This window comes from Thamnophis sirtalis, unplaced genomic scaffold (assembly GCF_051295495.1).
Source record: "Thamnophis sirtalis isolate CommonGarterSnake01/CBP01778 unplaced genomic scaffold, rThaSir2_p1.2 scaffold_1, whole genome shotgun sequence".
Taxonomy (NCBI): domain Eukaryota; kingdom Metazoa; phylum Chordata; class Lepidosauria; order Squamata; family Natricidae; genus Thamnophis; species Thamnophis sirtalis.
This window is the reverse complement of record NW_028261381.1, coordinates 143,500,730-143,513,071: the sequence shown is the minus strand read 5'-3', so window position 1 is coordinate 143,513,071 and position 12,342 is coordinate 143,500,730. Positions and strand designations below refer to the sequence as shown.

Genomic DNA, 12,342 nt, shown 5'->3' with positions numbered 1-12,342 from the left:
CAAAGGTATGACATGAGTTAATAATTGAAATGGCAATAATTTTGTAGTATCTATCATCCCGATAACCAGTAATCTTTTTTTCTGAATTTGGTAGAGATTTTGATCAAGGCATGATTCATTTCCATAAGTCCATTAGCATGTTTTCAAAGACTTTTCAAACCCAGACATTCTTGTTATCTCTTTGATTGAATACCTGAGTCAATTTAGCTCCTTATGAGAGCTGAACATTTATTTTGTTAACTGCCTGAAACAAATGACTCTGGGTGCTTTACGACAATGTAAAGACCAGTCTGAACCTAAAAATCATACATATAGTTGCATAAATATACAAATACAAAGGTGATCATCTGGAATAAACCAAGTAGAATGACCGTTGTCTTACCTGAACGGTCCTTCTATGGGTGCTGCGAAGGGAATCCAATCATGGGTTAACTTAGCCTTCTAGCCTTGAGACTGAGTATGCAAATTTCAAAGTTACGCCTCCTCTGACTGGACTTCCGTTTCCTTTTCAGTTCTTTACGAAGTCCACCGAAGGAGCATTATGTCAATCCTCAAACCAGCCGCAAGTCATCCGGCACTACAGAGTCAAGTCCAGTCAGTAACAAGTCAGAGAGTCACAATCAAACGGAGCCCTGACCAGCCGAAGCTGCGGGCGGGTTTGGATTCCCTTCGCAGCACCCATAGAAGGACCGTTCAGGTAAGACAACGGTCATTCTCCTGTGTGCTGCTCCGGGAATCCAATCATGGGATATATCAAAGCAATGAACTCCCAGGGCGGGAGCTAGGCTGGTCAGGCTCCTCCGCAGACGGAAGGACCCTTTGCAACACTCTCCGCCCAAAGGACGCCTCAGCCGAGGCGAAGACATCAATCTTGTAGTGGCGAATAAAAGGCGAGGGGGATGCCCAAGTGGCCGCCCTGCAAATCTCTTCCACAGACGCTTGCGTCGCCCAGGCCGCTGTGGTGGCCGCACTCCTGGTGGAATGAGGAGTGATTCGCCTTGGAACCGGTCTGGAGTGGGTGTCATACGCCAACGCAATGCAAGCTTTCAACCATCGGCCGATGGTGTGGGAGGACACCTTCTGTCCCATTGAAGATGGCTGGAAGGAGACGAACAGAGCCTCCGATCTTCGGAACGACGCTGTGCGCTTCACATAGCGACGAAGAGCTCTGCGAACATCCAGATGGTGCCACTGACGTTCCCGCGGATGAGACGGGTGAGGACAAAAGTCCGGCAGGACAAGCTCTTGAGTTCTGTGAAACAACGAGTTTATCTTTGGAAGAAAGGTCGGATCCAAACGAAGCACTACCTTGTTCGGGTGGAAGATGCAAAGATCCGAACGAACAGAAAGGGCTGCTAGCTCCGACACCCTCCTGGCCGATGTTATGGCCACCAGGAAGGCCGTCTTGAGTGTCAACAAGCGGAGGCTGATGGAATGTAGAGGCTCAAAGGGGGCAGCTGTAAGGGCCCTGAGAACCAAGGTCAAATCCCACGTGGGATAACGATGTACCGTCGGCGGTCGTAAGTTGGAAGCACCCTTAAGGAAGGTTCGAACTCGCGAGTGCTGGGATAAGGAGCGGCCTTGGCCACCCCCGACCACCGTCGACAAGGCTGTGACCTGACGGCGAAGCGTGTTTGGTGCCAACCCCTTGTTGAGGCCGGACTGCAAGAAATCCAGAACCTGGGGCACCGAGGCCTTGATGGGATCGACCCCGGTGCGTCGGCACCAGCGGCAGAAGGCCTGCCAGGTAGCCTCGTAAATACGGGTAGTCGATGGGCGACGGGCCGCTTGAATTGTAGAAATGACTTCGTCTGAATAGTGGAGGGCCGCTAGCATCTCCCGCTCACGTGCCACACGGCTAACTGCAACAGCTGAGGGCCAGGGTGCCAGAGAGCCCCTTGGTGGAGCTGAATCTTGTCGTCCGGAATCCTCCAAGGACGCGAAACGGACAGATGGACGAGGTCTGCGTACCAGGGACGTCTGGGCCACATTGGAGCGACCAGCAGCACTTCCGCCTGTTCTGTCAGGATCTTCTGAATGACCGACGGAAGGATCGGGAGAGGAGGAAAGGCATAGAGAAGGCCGGCTGGCCAACGGCTGCGTAGAGCATCTACTCCCTCCGCCCCCGGAGTCTGGTATCGGGAGTAAAACCGGGGAAGTTGTGCGTTGTGCGGGTGAGCGAACAGATCCACCTCGGGCAGGCCGAAGCGGCGAGAGAGTTCCTGGAAGAGAATGGGGTGGAGCTGCCACTCCCCCTGATCCACAGTCGCTCTGCTCAGCCAGTCCGCCTGAGTGTTGGCTTCGCCCGAGATGTGCTCCGCCCGAATCGATGAGAGTCTGGGCTCCGCCCAATGGAACAACCTTTCCGCTTCCAGCATCAGAGCTCTGGACTGCGTTCCCCCTTGGCGGTTGATGTGAGCCTTGGAGGCCACATTGTCGGTCAAGATTAACACATGGTGATGAGATACAATGTCCCGAAACTCCAGGAGAGCCAGACGGATGGCCCGCAACTCCAGCCAGTTTATGCTGTTCGCCAGCTCCTGATCCGACCATCGACCTTGGGCCACCTTGTCCAGGGCATGGGCCCCCCATCCGAATAAGCTGGCGTCCGTTGTAACTTGAACGCGGTCCGGCTCCTTGAATGGACATCCCCTGAGGAGCCTGGACGACATCCACCAATGCAGGGACCGCCTGGCCTTGCCCGGGAGCTGCACCTTGATGTGGGAATGACTGGTATGCGCTCTTTGGAAGGGCAGCAGGAACCACTGGAGAGGACGCGCATGGAACCTGGCCCAGGGCACCACGCTGATGCAGGAGATCATCTTCCCTAGCAGTTTGGACAGCGACAGCAGCGGTACTCGCCGATGGGATAGCGCATGATGCGCCAGGTGGTATATGCTCTGCCTCCTTTCCGGGGACAGGAAAACCTCGCACGACATCGAGTTGATGGTGGTTCCCAGATGAAGGAGGGACGTGGTTGGGCGCAGGTGGCTCTTGGGCAGATTGAGGACAAATCCATGGTTCCGCAATGCGTCCATCGTGACCTGTAGGTCTCGGAGGGCCTGATCTCGAGAGGACGACAGCACCAACACGTCCAAATAACAATTGATGCGTATTGGAATTGAACGAAGGGAGGCTGCCAATACTGCCAGAAGTTTGGTGAACGTGCGCGGGGCCGAGGAAAGGCCGAATGGCAAGGCCCGGTATTGATAATGACAGCCGTTGAAGTGAAACCGCAGGAACTTCCGATGTGCCGGATGAATGGGCACATGGAGGTACGCTTCTTTGATGTCTATGGAAGTCATCATGTCGCCTTGGCGGATGGAAGCCAATATGCTCTTTAGAGAGTGCATTTTGAATTTTTGGTATTTGATATACTGATTGAGCTGTTTCAAATCTAGGATTGCCCTCCATCCCCCGGAGTTCTTTGGTACTAGGAACAAGATGGAATAAAACCCTAGGCCTCCCTGCCCTTTGGGAACTTGCTCTATGGCCCTGATGGTGAGAAGATGAGATATCTCGGTGTCCATAAGGCGCCGCTTTGACGGGCACCTGGGCACAGGGCACCTGATGAACCTTCTCGGGGGGATGGATAGAAATTCTAGCGTGAGACCCAAACTCACTACTTGAAGGGCCCAGGCGTCTGACGTGAGCTCCGCCCATCGGTGGGCGAAGGCCAAGAGACGTCCTCCTATGGGCCCTACCTCCTGCGAGTCAGCGGTATCTGCGAAAGGATCGGTTGCCCGCTCCTCGAAATGACCGTCTACTCTGCGCCTGACTCTGCTGGCGCCCCCTGTCTCTGGCCCCGGCTCGGTCCTGGCCACGGTCCTGTGCCTGGGAGAACCCCCTGGTATAGTTGGGGACATAGGGGGCAGAGGTAAACCCCGAGTCCCCAGACCGAAAGGGCTGCCGTCTACCATAAGGCTGTGGTCTTCTGGTCACACGGGCACTTGTGGAGGGAAGCACCCTACGTCTGTCCCGAGTCTCAATGAGAATGGGATCCAGCACTGAACCAAACAAGGCCCCGCCCTTAAAGGGCGTGGATGCTAGACGCCACTTAGATTTGATATCAGCTTGCCAGTGGCGGAGCCAGAGCAAACGGCGAGAAGCCACATTGGAAACCACGGCTCGGGATGCAAATTTTGCCGCGCTAAGGGTGGCATCAGCAGAAAACTCTAGGGCCGCTATCAGCTTGGTGACATCCTGATGGAGGCGCAGTTCCTCCGGATCCAGCCTTTCCTGTAGTTGTCTCAGCCAAACTAAAGAAGTCCTATTAAAGAAGGAAGCTGCAGTGGCTGAGCGCAAGGCCCACGCTGCTGCCTGATGAGTTTTGCGAATGACCGATTCGGCCTTGCGGTCCTCAGCCTTCAATCCTTCCGAAATTTCAGAAGGAATTAACGCCGGTGAAGCAAGAGCAGCGATGGGAGCATCCACTGTGGGAAACTGCAGGAGGGCCTCCAACTCTGGAGAAGATGTGAAAAGCTTCCTATCACCAGACCCAGGGGGCTTAACTGCGGTCGGCTCATCCCACTGCTTTTGGATTAAATCAAGAAAAAGCTTGGGAGATGGAATAAAATCTTGCAGAGCCACCTGCTCAGCAAAGAGCCGCTCGGTGGCATCCAGGCCCACAGCAGCACTTTCTGCAGAAATTGCCTCCCCCATGTGGGTGGTAGTCTTGGCCTTATATAGCAGGGATTTGAAAAGAGTGTGCCTGAAAAGCCCAGGGGGCGGAGGCTGGTCCACAGGAAGGCCCTCGTCACCAGAGAGTTCCCTATCCTGGATTTCACCTTCCTCCACTAAGGGAGATTGTGCGCTAAACACAGAGTGTAAAGGGGAAGGAGGATCAGTTTGCAGAATGGAAGAATCCCCTTGTACTACTTGGGGAGCCAGGCCTGAGTAGGCCAGAGTAGGCCTGGAGACCTGGGATCTACGCGCTAATTCCGCATCCACCCCTCTGGAAATAGCCTCTGAGATCATGCTGTAAAATTCAGCAGAAAGGCCCAAATCCTGGCCCTCCAGAGGCCTGAGGCCTGCAGCTGTGGGGGTGAACGTGGCAGAGGGCCCAGCGCGTGGAGGTGAACGAAGAGAAGCCCCACTAGCCTCCGAAATAATTGGGGGGATCGAGGCCCGAAAGCCCCTACCTCAGGAATAGGGCCCTGGGGAAGCTGAATATCAGGAGACCAACCCTGCTCAACGACCCTCACCGGAGACACAGGTTGCTGAATCAGAACCGGAGGGGAAGAAATGGGAGCCCCAGATGCCTTGGGGGGAACCTTGGCCTTGTCTTTGCGCTTGTGCGACTTATCCCGAACAGTAGATGAGGCTCGAGGCCTGCTAGTAGAGGCCCTGGTCGCGGCCCTACTAGGCCCAGGGCTGGCCCCTCCCTCGCCAGGGGAGCGGGGCTCAGAAACTGGCCGGACAGTACCTTGCAATACCGATTGATCAGCCATGATATGAATTTGAAAGAGCTCAATCAGCGAAACAAAGGAATGCAATTGAAAGCACTCGCCAAGAACGCCACGTGGAAGCAGAGACCAAGAGAAGCGACCTCCTCCCTGAGTCAGCAAACTCGAGTGAGGGAAAAGGGAGGGGCGGAAGCAGTGCGCAAACTCAAGCGCGCGGGCAAAATCTGCCTTCTCATCCCAGGCGTTACTGCGCATGCGTGAAAAGCGTTTCCAAATAAGGTCACCGGCATCAAAGGCGCGAAATTCAAAGAAACCGCAGGGGAAATTCCCAAACAGCCGATTCATGTAATCCTCCGGCAGCCGCTCCAGCGAGGGCACAAAGGAGGGAGGCGGGGAGGGGGGGGGAGACCCGCTCCGACAAGCCACAGCCTCGGATCTGACCGCGCTCGCGGGCGGGTGCTATCCGGCGTGGAGGGCAGCGCTGGGAGACTCAGCTTCCTTGCGCGCTGAAGTTAAGGGAGGGCAGGCGGAGAACGCCCCACTCCAGCAGTAGCGATCCGATATCCCTTTAAGGGAAATGGCGAGGGAGGAATCGGCTGGCAGCAATCTGCCGCTTTACCTCCAATCCAGCAAGAAATCCACAGTGAAAATCAAGTAAATTCATCATTAACCTTGAAAAATTAGCAATTAATCAAGAGAGCGTTGAAAATAAGTCTCGTAGGCTTTGGACTGAGTAATAGAACTGAAAAGGAAACGGAAGTCCAGTCAGAGGAGGCGTAACTTTGAAATTTGCATACTCAGTCTCAAGGCTAGAAGGCTAAGTTAACCCATGATTGGATTCCCGGAGCAGCACACAGGAGAACTGAGCATTTGATGAAATAAATAATTTCTCAAAATATGAGAAATAAGCCTTCACACACTGTTTCCAACCTAATACTATTATTAGCTCAAAACCTGGATCTTTGGGACCTAGAAAAAGAAACTGTAGGGTTTTCTTGGAAGTTTCATTAATTTTATCAAAATCTTTATTATATACCTCCATAAAACCAACTTAGGATAGTTCTACTCAGAGACATAATAGATTAAGGCAGCCTATATATTTCATAAATAAATATACCAAAATTAAATATCAAAACAAAAACACTTTTTAAGAAAAAAATCTAGTTTATTGCACTTATCTGAAAGCTCATGGAGGAAAAAAACCACAAGTCTATGGAAATGAAACTATAATGGTAAACATTTCAGACTGTTAGAAGATACAAAAGAACTCATTGGGCTTAGAAGAGCTGTCAACACCAATTCATATATATGAATCAAGCCAATCACACTACTATGCACTGTTTAAACAAACTTGCAAATTAAGTAATTAATGAAAGAGGGGCGCATTTTTAAAAGTGTTATTGTGTTTATATACGTGCAAATATTCATACATATTTTTGGGTACACACAAATGCAAGTGTGTCAATTTTTTTTTCATTATTAGAATAAGAATATTTTGCCAGAAGTGCATCATGGGGCCATTCCACTTGCTCAAAATTTCTGGACTTCGGAGAAGTGCTGATACTGGAATCCCAGTTGTCAAAGGACTTCCAAAGTAACATGCCACTTGGACTTGGGATAGATGGACAGCTAGTTAGTAACAAAAACCCTCAGAGGCTGACTCAAATAGATGAGATCTCAGAATAAAACAAATGTAGCCACTTGGTCACTCCAAAATAAAAGAATCAACCAAAACATAGCATTGATCATACAAGTGCTGCTGCTAGTAAGTATGTCTATGGTGCCAAAATCAGTTCTTATGCGGAAAATCCACTGATAACGGGGTTGTATCAGGCAGTTTTAGAGAGAGAGAAAAAATCTTATTATCTCCACCCATCCAATATCACTTCAGTTAGCTCATTTGCAGATTCAATAATAGTTGCTTCAAATATTCAGGTCTCAAATAAATATACATCTATATTAAAAAGTACTAAATGAAAACTATTGGGATTATGCTTTGTTTTACAGTGTTGTTAAGAAATTCGATAATTATGACACATAAGCTGCAGTGATCAGTAAATTATATATATTGAAGCATTTCTGCTGTAAACATTTTAAATATAAGACATTGCAAGATTTAGCTAATGTAGCTAAAATTTCCTATTATAAAGGCAAATCCTGATGAGTACCACAACCTTTTGTGATAAGCTTCTTTAGAACTAAATTTAGATTTTGATTATAAATTATGCTAAAGGAAATACAGAATCTACTCTGAACACAGGCTTAATTCTGTCAGGCTAAATGTGGTACTGAATCTCACCCACAGAGCCACCCTCATTTTATTGAAATGGCTTATAATATCGTGTTTAGCTCTCATAGGCATTAGTGGAACAATAGCCTAAATTGTTTGAAAAAACATGTAAGGCAATCTCCCCTAACCAGAAGCACTCCAAGATTCCTGACAACCAAAATGTCCACACTTCTCAATCAAAATGTTACACATGGCTGGGAATTTGGACAGTTATAATCTCAAGTCACAAGAGACTCAAAGTTAGGGAAGAATAAGGGGAACGAATGCTTTTAGCCCAGTTAATCAGAGCAAAAAAAAAATCAGTAGAGCTCTGATAATGAAACCTTAATCTGAGCACTAAACTGTGCAGCTCCTTCCACTGAAAAAAATTAGAGTATTTTATTCCTTTCTATTAAAGACATACCCATTTTTCCCTAAGAGATTAATGTTCAAGATAAAAACTAAATAGTATTTTTCAGCAGCTGAGAAATATGTAATATAACAGAAATTCTTCCTATATAGTACAGACATTAGCTTGCATGCTACAGCAAATTCATTTTGCTGTTAATGAGGTTAAATTGATACATTATGGTCAAAGTACAATTTATAGAATAAAGACAAGTTCACAATTTCTTTAAGCTGCATTGCCTGGCTCACCTGAGTTATACTGAACAAGACATTTCACTAAACAATTTGAGGACTACTATATAAATTAGTCTCCTATATCTCAAAAAGGTAATGTTATAAAATGTTTGTGGCTTCAAAAGCTTGGCATTTCTCAAGTGACAGGATTCCCAAGGATGTGTTCTTACTTATTTACTGTTATTCGTTTTATATCACTTCCCACTCATCCTCAAAATCATCAGAGTGAAATGATATAGAAGCATCACTGTGTTTCTGCATGTTATGAGAATGCTGGAATGTCTTTGTGAGGCGGTGAATGAGATTTCCTGAAGAACCAATTGCCCATAGTTCATCCAGAGGTGTAACTGGGAAACAATAACAGCAAATTCGTTTTAGTTTACAACATAGAAGAACCAATGACTCAAGAAATTTAGTTTACCTCCAACCAGAAAAATGTAAGGCTGAATTATACTTAAGAATATGGCCATTGAAATCAATGAATTTGTGGTCAGCATTAACTTCTCTTGTTGATTTAATGTCCTAGCAATAACAATGGAGTGTTACTTGGACACTATTGGCACTGACAAAATCCCCACCAATCAATTACAAAAGGCAGCTGCTGTACTTGGAACAGCTTACATTTTGTGATGTTACCTGTAATACCAGTAAGCAACAACATTTGCCTATTCCAGATCCTTGGGAAGGACTGGAAAGGTGGATAATAATGCCAAATTCAGTCTAAAAATCCGGCTGAGTGTGCAACCAAGCAATAATAATAAATTAAACTTGTCAACTAAGTTTGGAGAAAGAAACTGTATCTCATTTTCTTTCCAACTTCGTCTAAATTAAAAAATAAACAGGAAACAGGAAAAAGTTCAACGATTCAGTTGAAAGTAGTTGTTAGGGCAGAATTTGTTTGATATCACTTTGCCTGTGTACTGATACCTGTTTGCATGATTTGTTTTGGTAGTGAATGGTTCATGTGTTCTACAGTAAGAAATTAAGCCAATGGCAGTTTGTTATTCCAAATGGAAATCAAAACAATTAAGTAAGATCTCTTTAAGGCTGTTTGGGGGACTTAAAATCTAGATGTAGAAAGGAGTTGTGTGAAATTAAGAACCAACTGATTAGAACAGCTAATGTATTTCAGCTTTCTGATCCTAAATAAACAGAATTCTTGCTATAATCCCACAAACAACATGTTAATGGAGAGAGGGTGGGAGATACTCACCTGCCAAACAAGAAACATTTCCTGGAATCTTCTTCCAGTAATCGCCTGCAGGATTTTTATCTGTGATGCCATATCGGCGTGCTATATCTCCATTTGGACAACGTGCCCATACAGTCTTCATGCTTATTACTAACTCATTTGCCTGAAGCCCTGAAAGCCAAGATATTTGGGGTACAAACTTTGAGATGGATACTATGCATACTGTATTCAGAAGAAACATATAATTAGAATAAATTAAAACAAAGCATAAGAACAAAAAAGGTAGCTTCATACATTCTTTTATCTTCACAGCTAAGAACTATATGTACACTCCATGAAATATCTGAGTCCGTTTATTCCTTTTTAATCTACTGGGCATCACAATTTTGGATGTTGGAAGAGGTTTTGTTGCATAATCAAAATGTGTTACAAAGATTTAATTAATTAAGATGGGTCCAAGCATAGGTAATATAGGCAGTCTTTGACTTATAATAGTTCATTTAGTGACTATTCAAAGTTACAATGGCATTGAAAAACGTAGTTTATGACTGTTTTTCACAGTTACCACCTTTGTAGCATCCCCATGATCATGTGATCAAAATTCAGATGCTTGGCAACTGGTTGAAATTTATGACTGTTGCTGTGTCCCACTGTCAAGTGATCACCTTTTGCAACCTTCTGAAAAACAAAGTCAATGGGGAAGCCAGATTCACTTAACAACCAGGTTATTAACTTATCAGCTGCATGGATTCACTTAACAACTGTGCCAGAAACTTTGTAAAATGGGATAAAACTCACTTAACAAATGTCTCACTTAATAACAGAAATGTTGGGCTCAATTGTGATTGTAAGTTGAGGACTACCTGTACTCAAGTTACAACCAAAGCATATAGTTGTTAAGTAACCTTACCTGGAACCTGGTCCCAATCTGTGCCTACCGGCATCTCCTCTGTAATCCCAGTGCGCACATGGACATTGCATTTGTTGTCAATGGCCCACAGACTCTGATCATTAGGACTTGAGTACACCCTGATCAAGTGGACTCCGGCTGCCTACAAAAGCAAAACATATCATTTGATGTTACAGATCCTATTTTGGGAATTGGCAAGCTAACTGAAGTGAGGGGGGAAAATAAATGGATAAACAATTGATCAAATTATTCAATTCTAGAAAAAGAAAATCTCAAGGTCACTGAAATAAGTAGCGATATGTCTACATATTCATCATGAATTGAATATCAATGCAATTTCAGTAAGTTCAATTTCACCCTTCACCAATAAGCATGCAGAGATGGCAAAAGAGGAGAAAATTATTAGAAAATTTTAACTGGTACAAAATGAAACTATGTTTAGGGAAATCAAGAGTTCAAAACATCAATCACAAATTTTGTGCTAGTTATATTACTTAAGGTGCTTTTCTAACTCAATCCAAAGGTTTTTTTATATGTACATACATTTATGAGAACAACAGACATAAAATACAATCCAAAATATAGCAATTAAATATATTTCATAGTTAGTGAAATAAATAAATACATGAGAATGTTTAAGTGAATAACATTTCTAGAAATTAAGAATATATCCATAAAATGTTAATATAAAGTTAGCTCTGTTCTTTAATATATTATTAAATCTAGTCATATAGACCTCCTATTGCTCTATTTTGCCAATCCAATGTTTTTACATATATTTCTAAAGATATTGCTTGAATTTTAAGTAGTGCCTTCAGTCTTCAAAATCTTTCCAAATTTAGAATTCCTTTTCTGAGGTTTTAGTACTGCCATTTATGTGAAGCTGATTAAATTGGGTTTTTTTTAACCAGAATCTATGAAATCTGCTGGTCCCTATTTTTAAGATGCTATTTTGTAACTTTTACAAATTATTTGATGCATACTGTTGTATAAATCACCTTTTTAGACTCATAGAGACCTTCCTGGTATAGTCCAGCATTGATGGAACACAATTTTTATAAGCATGTTCGTTTTATCTAAAAACCAACTAGGTAGGAAAGTTGTTCTAGAAGGTTCTATGCATTTAATTCATGAAATTATATTTATGATGCCTTCAATGTTATGCAGTGTTCTACTAGATTAGTCTCCGTTGTCTTTTTGTTTCTGCATTACTATTTTGCACAGCAAACCTGAAAAGGGCACACATGAACTCTATTCAAATGAGACTCAAGAGTCTGCAGATAATCCCAACACCATTTTTTGCTTTTTCCCCCCAGGGATGAAAGACAAAGTGACTGTCCCCAGCTAGCTTTATAGCCAAGGCATGACTAGAACTCATATTCCCCCAGTTTGTAGCCTGGCACGTTTAATCACTATACCAAATTGGCTCTCTAATTATATTCTAGCAGAGATAAAATGTATAGCTTGATCTGATAGTCCAAATTCAAGTCTGGATTTCCCGTATCCTTCATCACTCACCATCATCACTCAGTGTTTTTCATTTGCTGCAAACCATAAAGCTACCTTAAATCTTATTTATTTATTTATTGTATATGATAACAAAGAGACTAACATTAAAAAGGAGAATGATTTAAGTGGTACCTGCTATTCTAGTTACTTTTAAATTCAAGTTCTGATTAATTCTACATTATCACTTAAATTATGTTTCCAAATAGCTAATCCCTACTTTTTAATGCAATGGAGCTTTAAAGGGGGAGAAAAGTAGACAGCCTATTTAATCCTTTCTTTTAATCACAAAACAACTTAATCTCTCTTTTATAACTGAGAATATGGATGAAAGCCACATGAGCAGAAGTTCAACTGTTTAAAAGGCATCCAATTGAAGACTGCCAAGAATATAGTCTCCTTCTTCTCTACTTGTTCT

At 44.4% G+C, this 12,342-nt stretch overlaps 1 protein-coding gene across 1 annotated transcript in view; it reads right to left on the bottom strand.

Moving 5' to 3' along the window:
• Positions 1-6,549: 6,549 nt before the first annotated feature.
• Positions 6,550-12,342, bottom strand: part of TECPR2 (tectonin beta-propeller repeat containing 2) — a 48,772-nt gene continuing 42,979 nt past the window's right edge. Inside the window, exons 18-20 of the mRNA XM_014073532.2 lie at positions 10,419-10,560; positions 9,530-9,679; positions 6,550-8,663 (exon numbers count right to left, since the gene is read on the bottom strand). Of these exons, the coding sequence (XP_013929007.2) occupies positions 8,506-8,663; positions 9,530-9,679; positions 10,419-10,560 (450 nt within the window). The 3' untranslated portion in view covers positions 6,550-8,505. The remainder of the gene's footprint in view (positions 8,664-9,529; positions 9,680-10,418; positions 10,561-12,342) is intronic.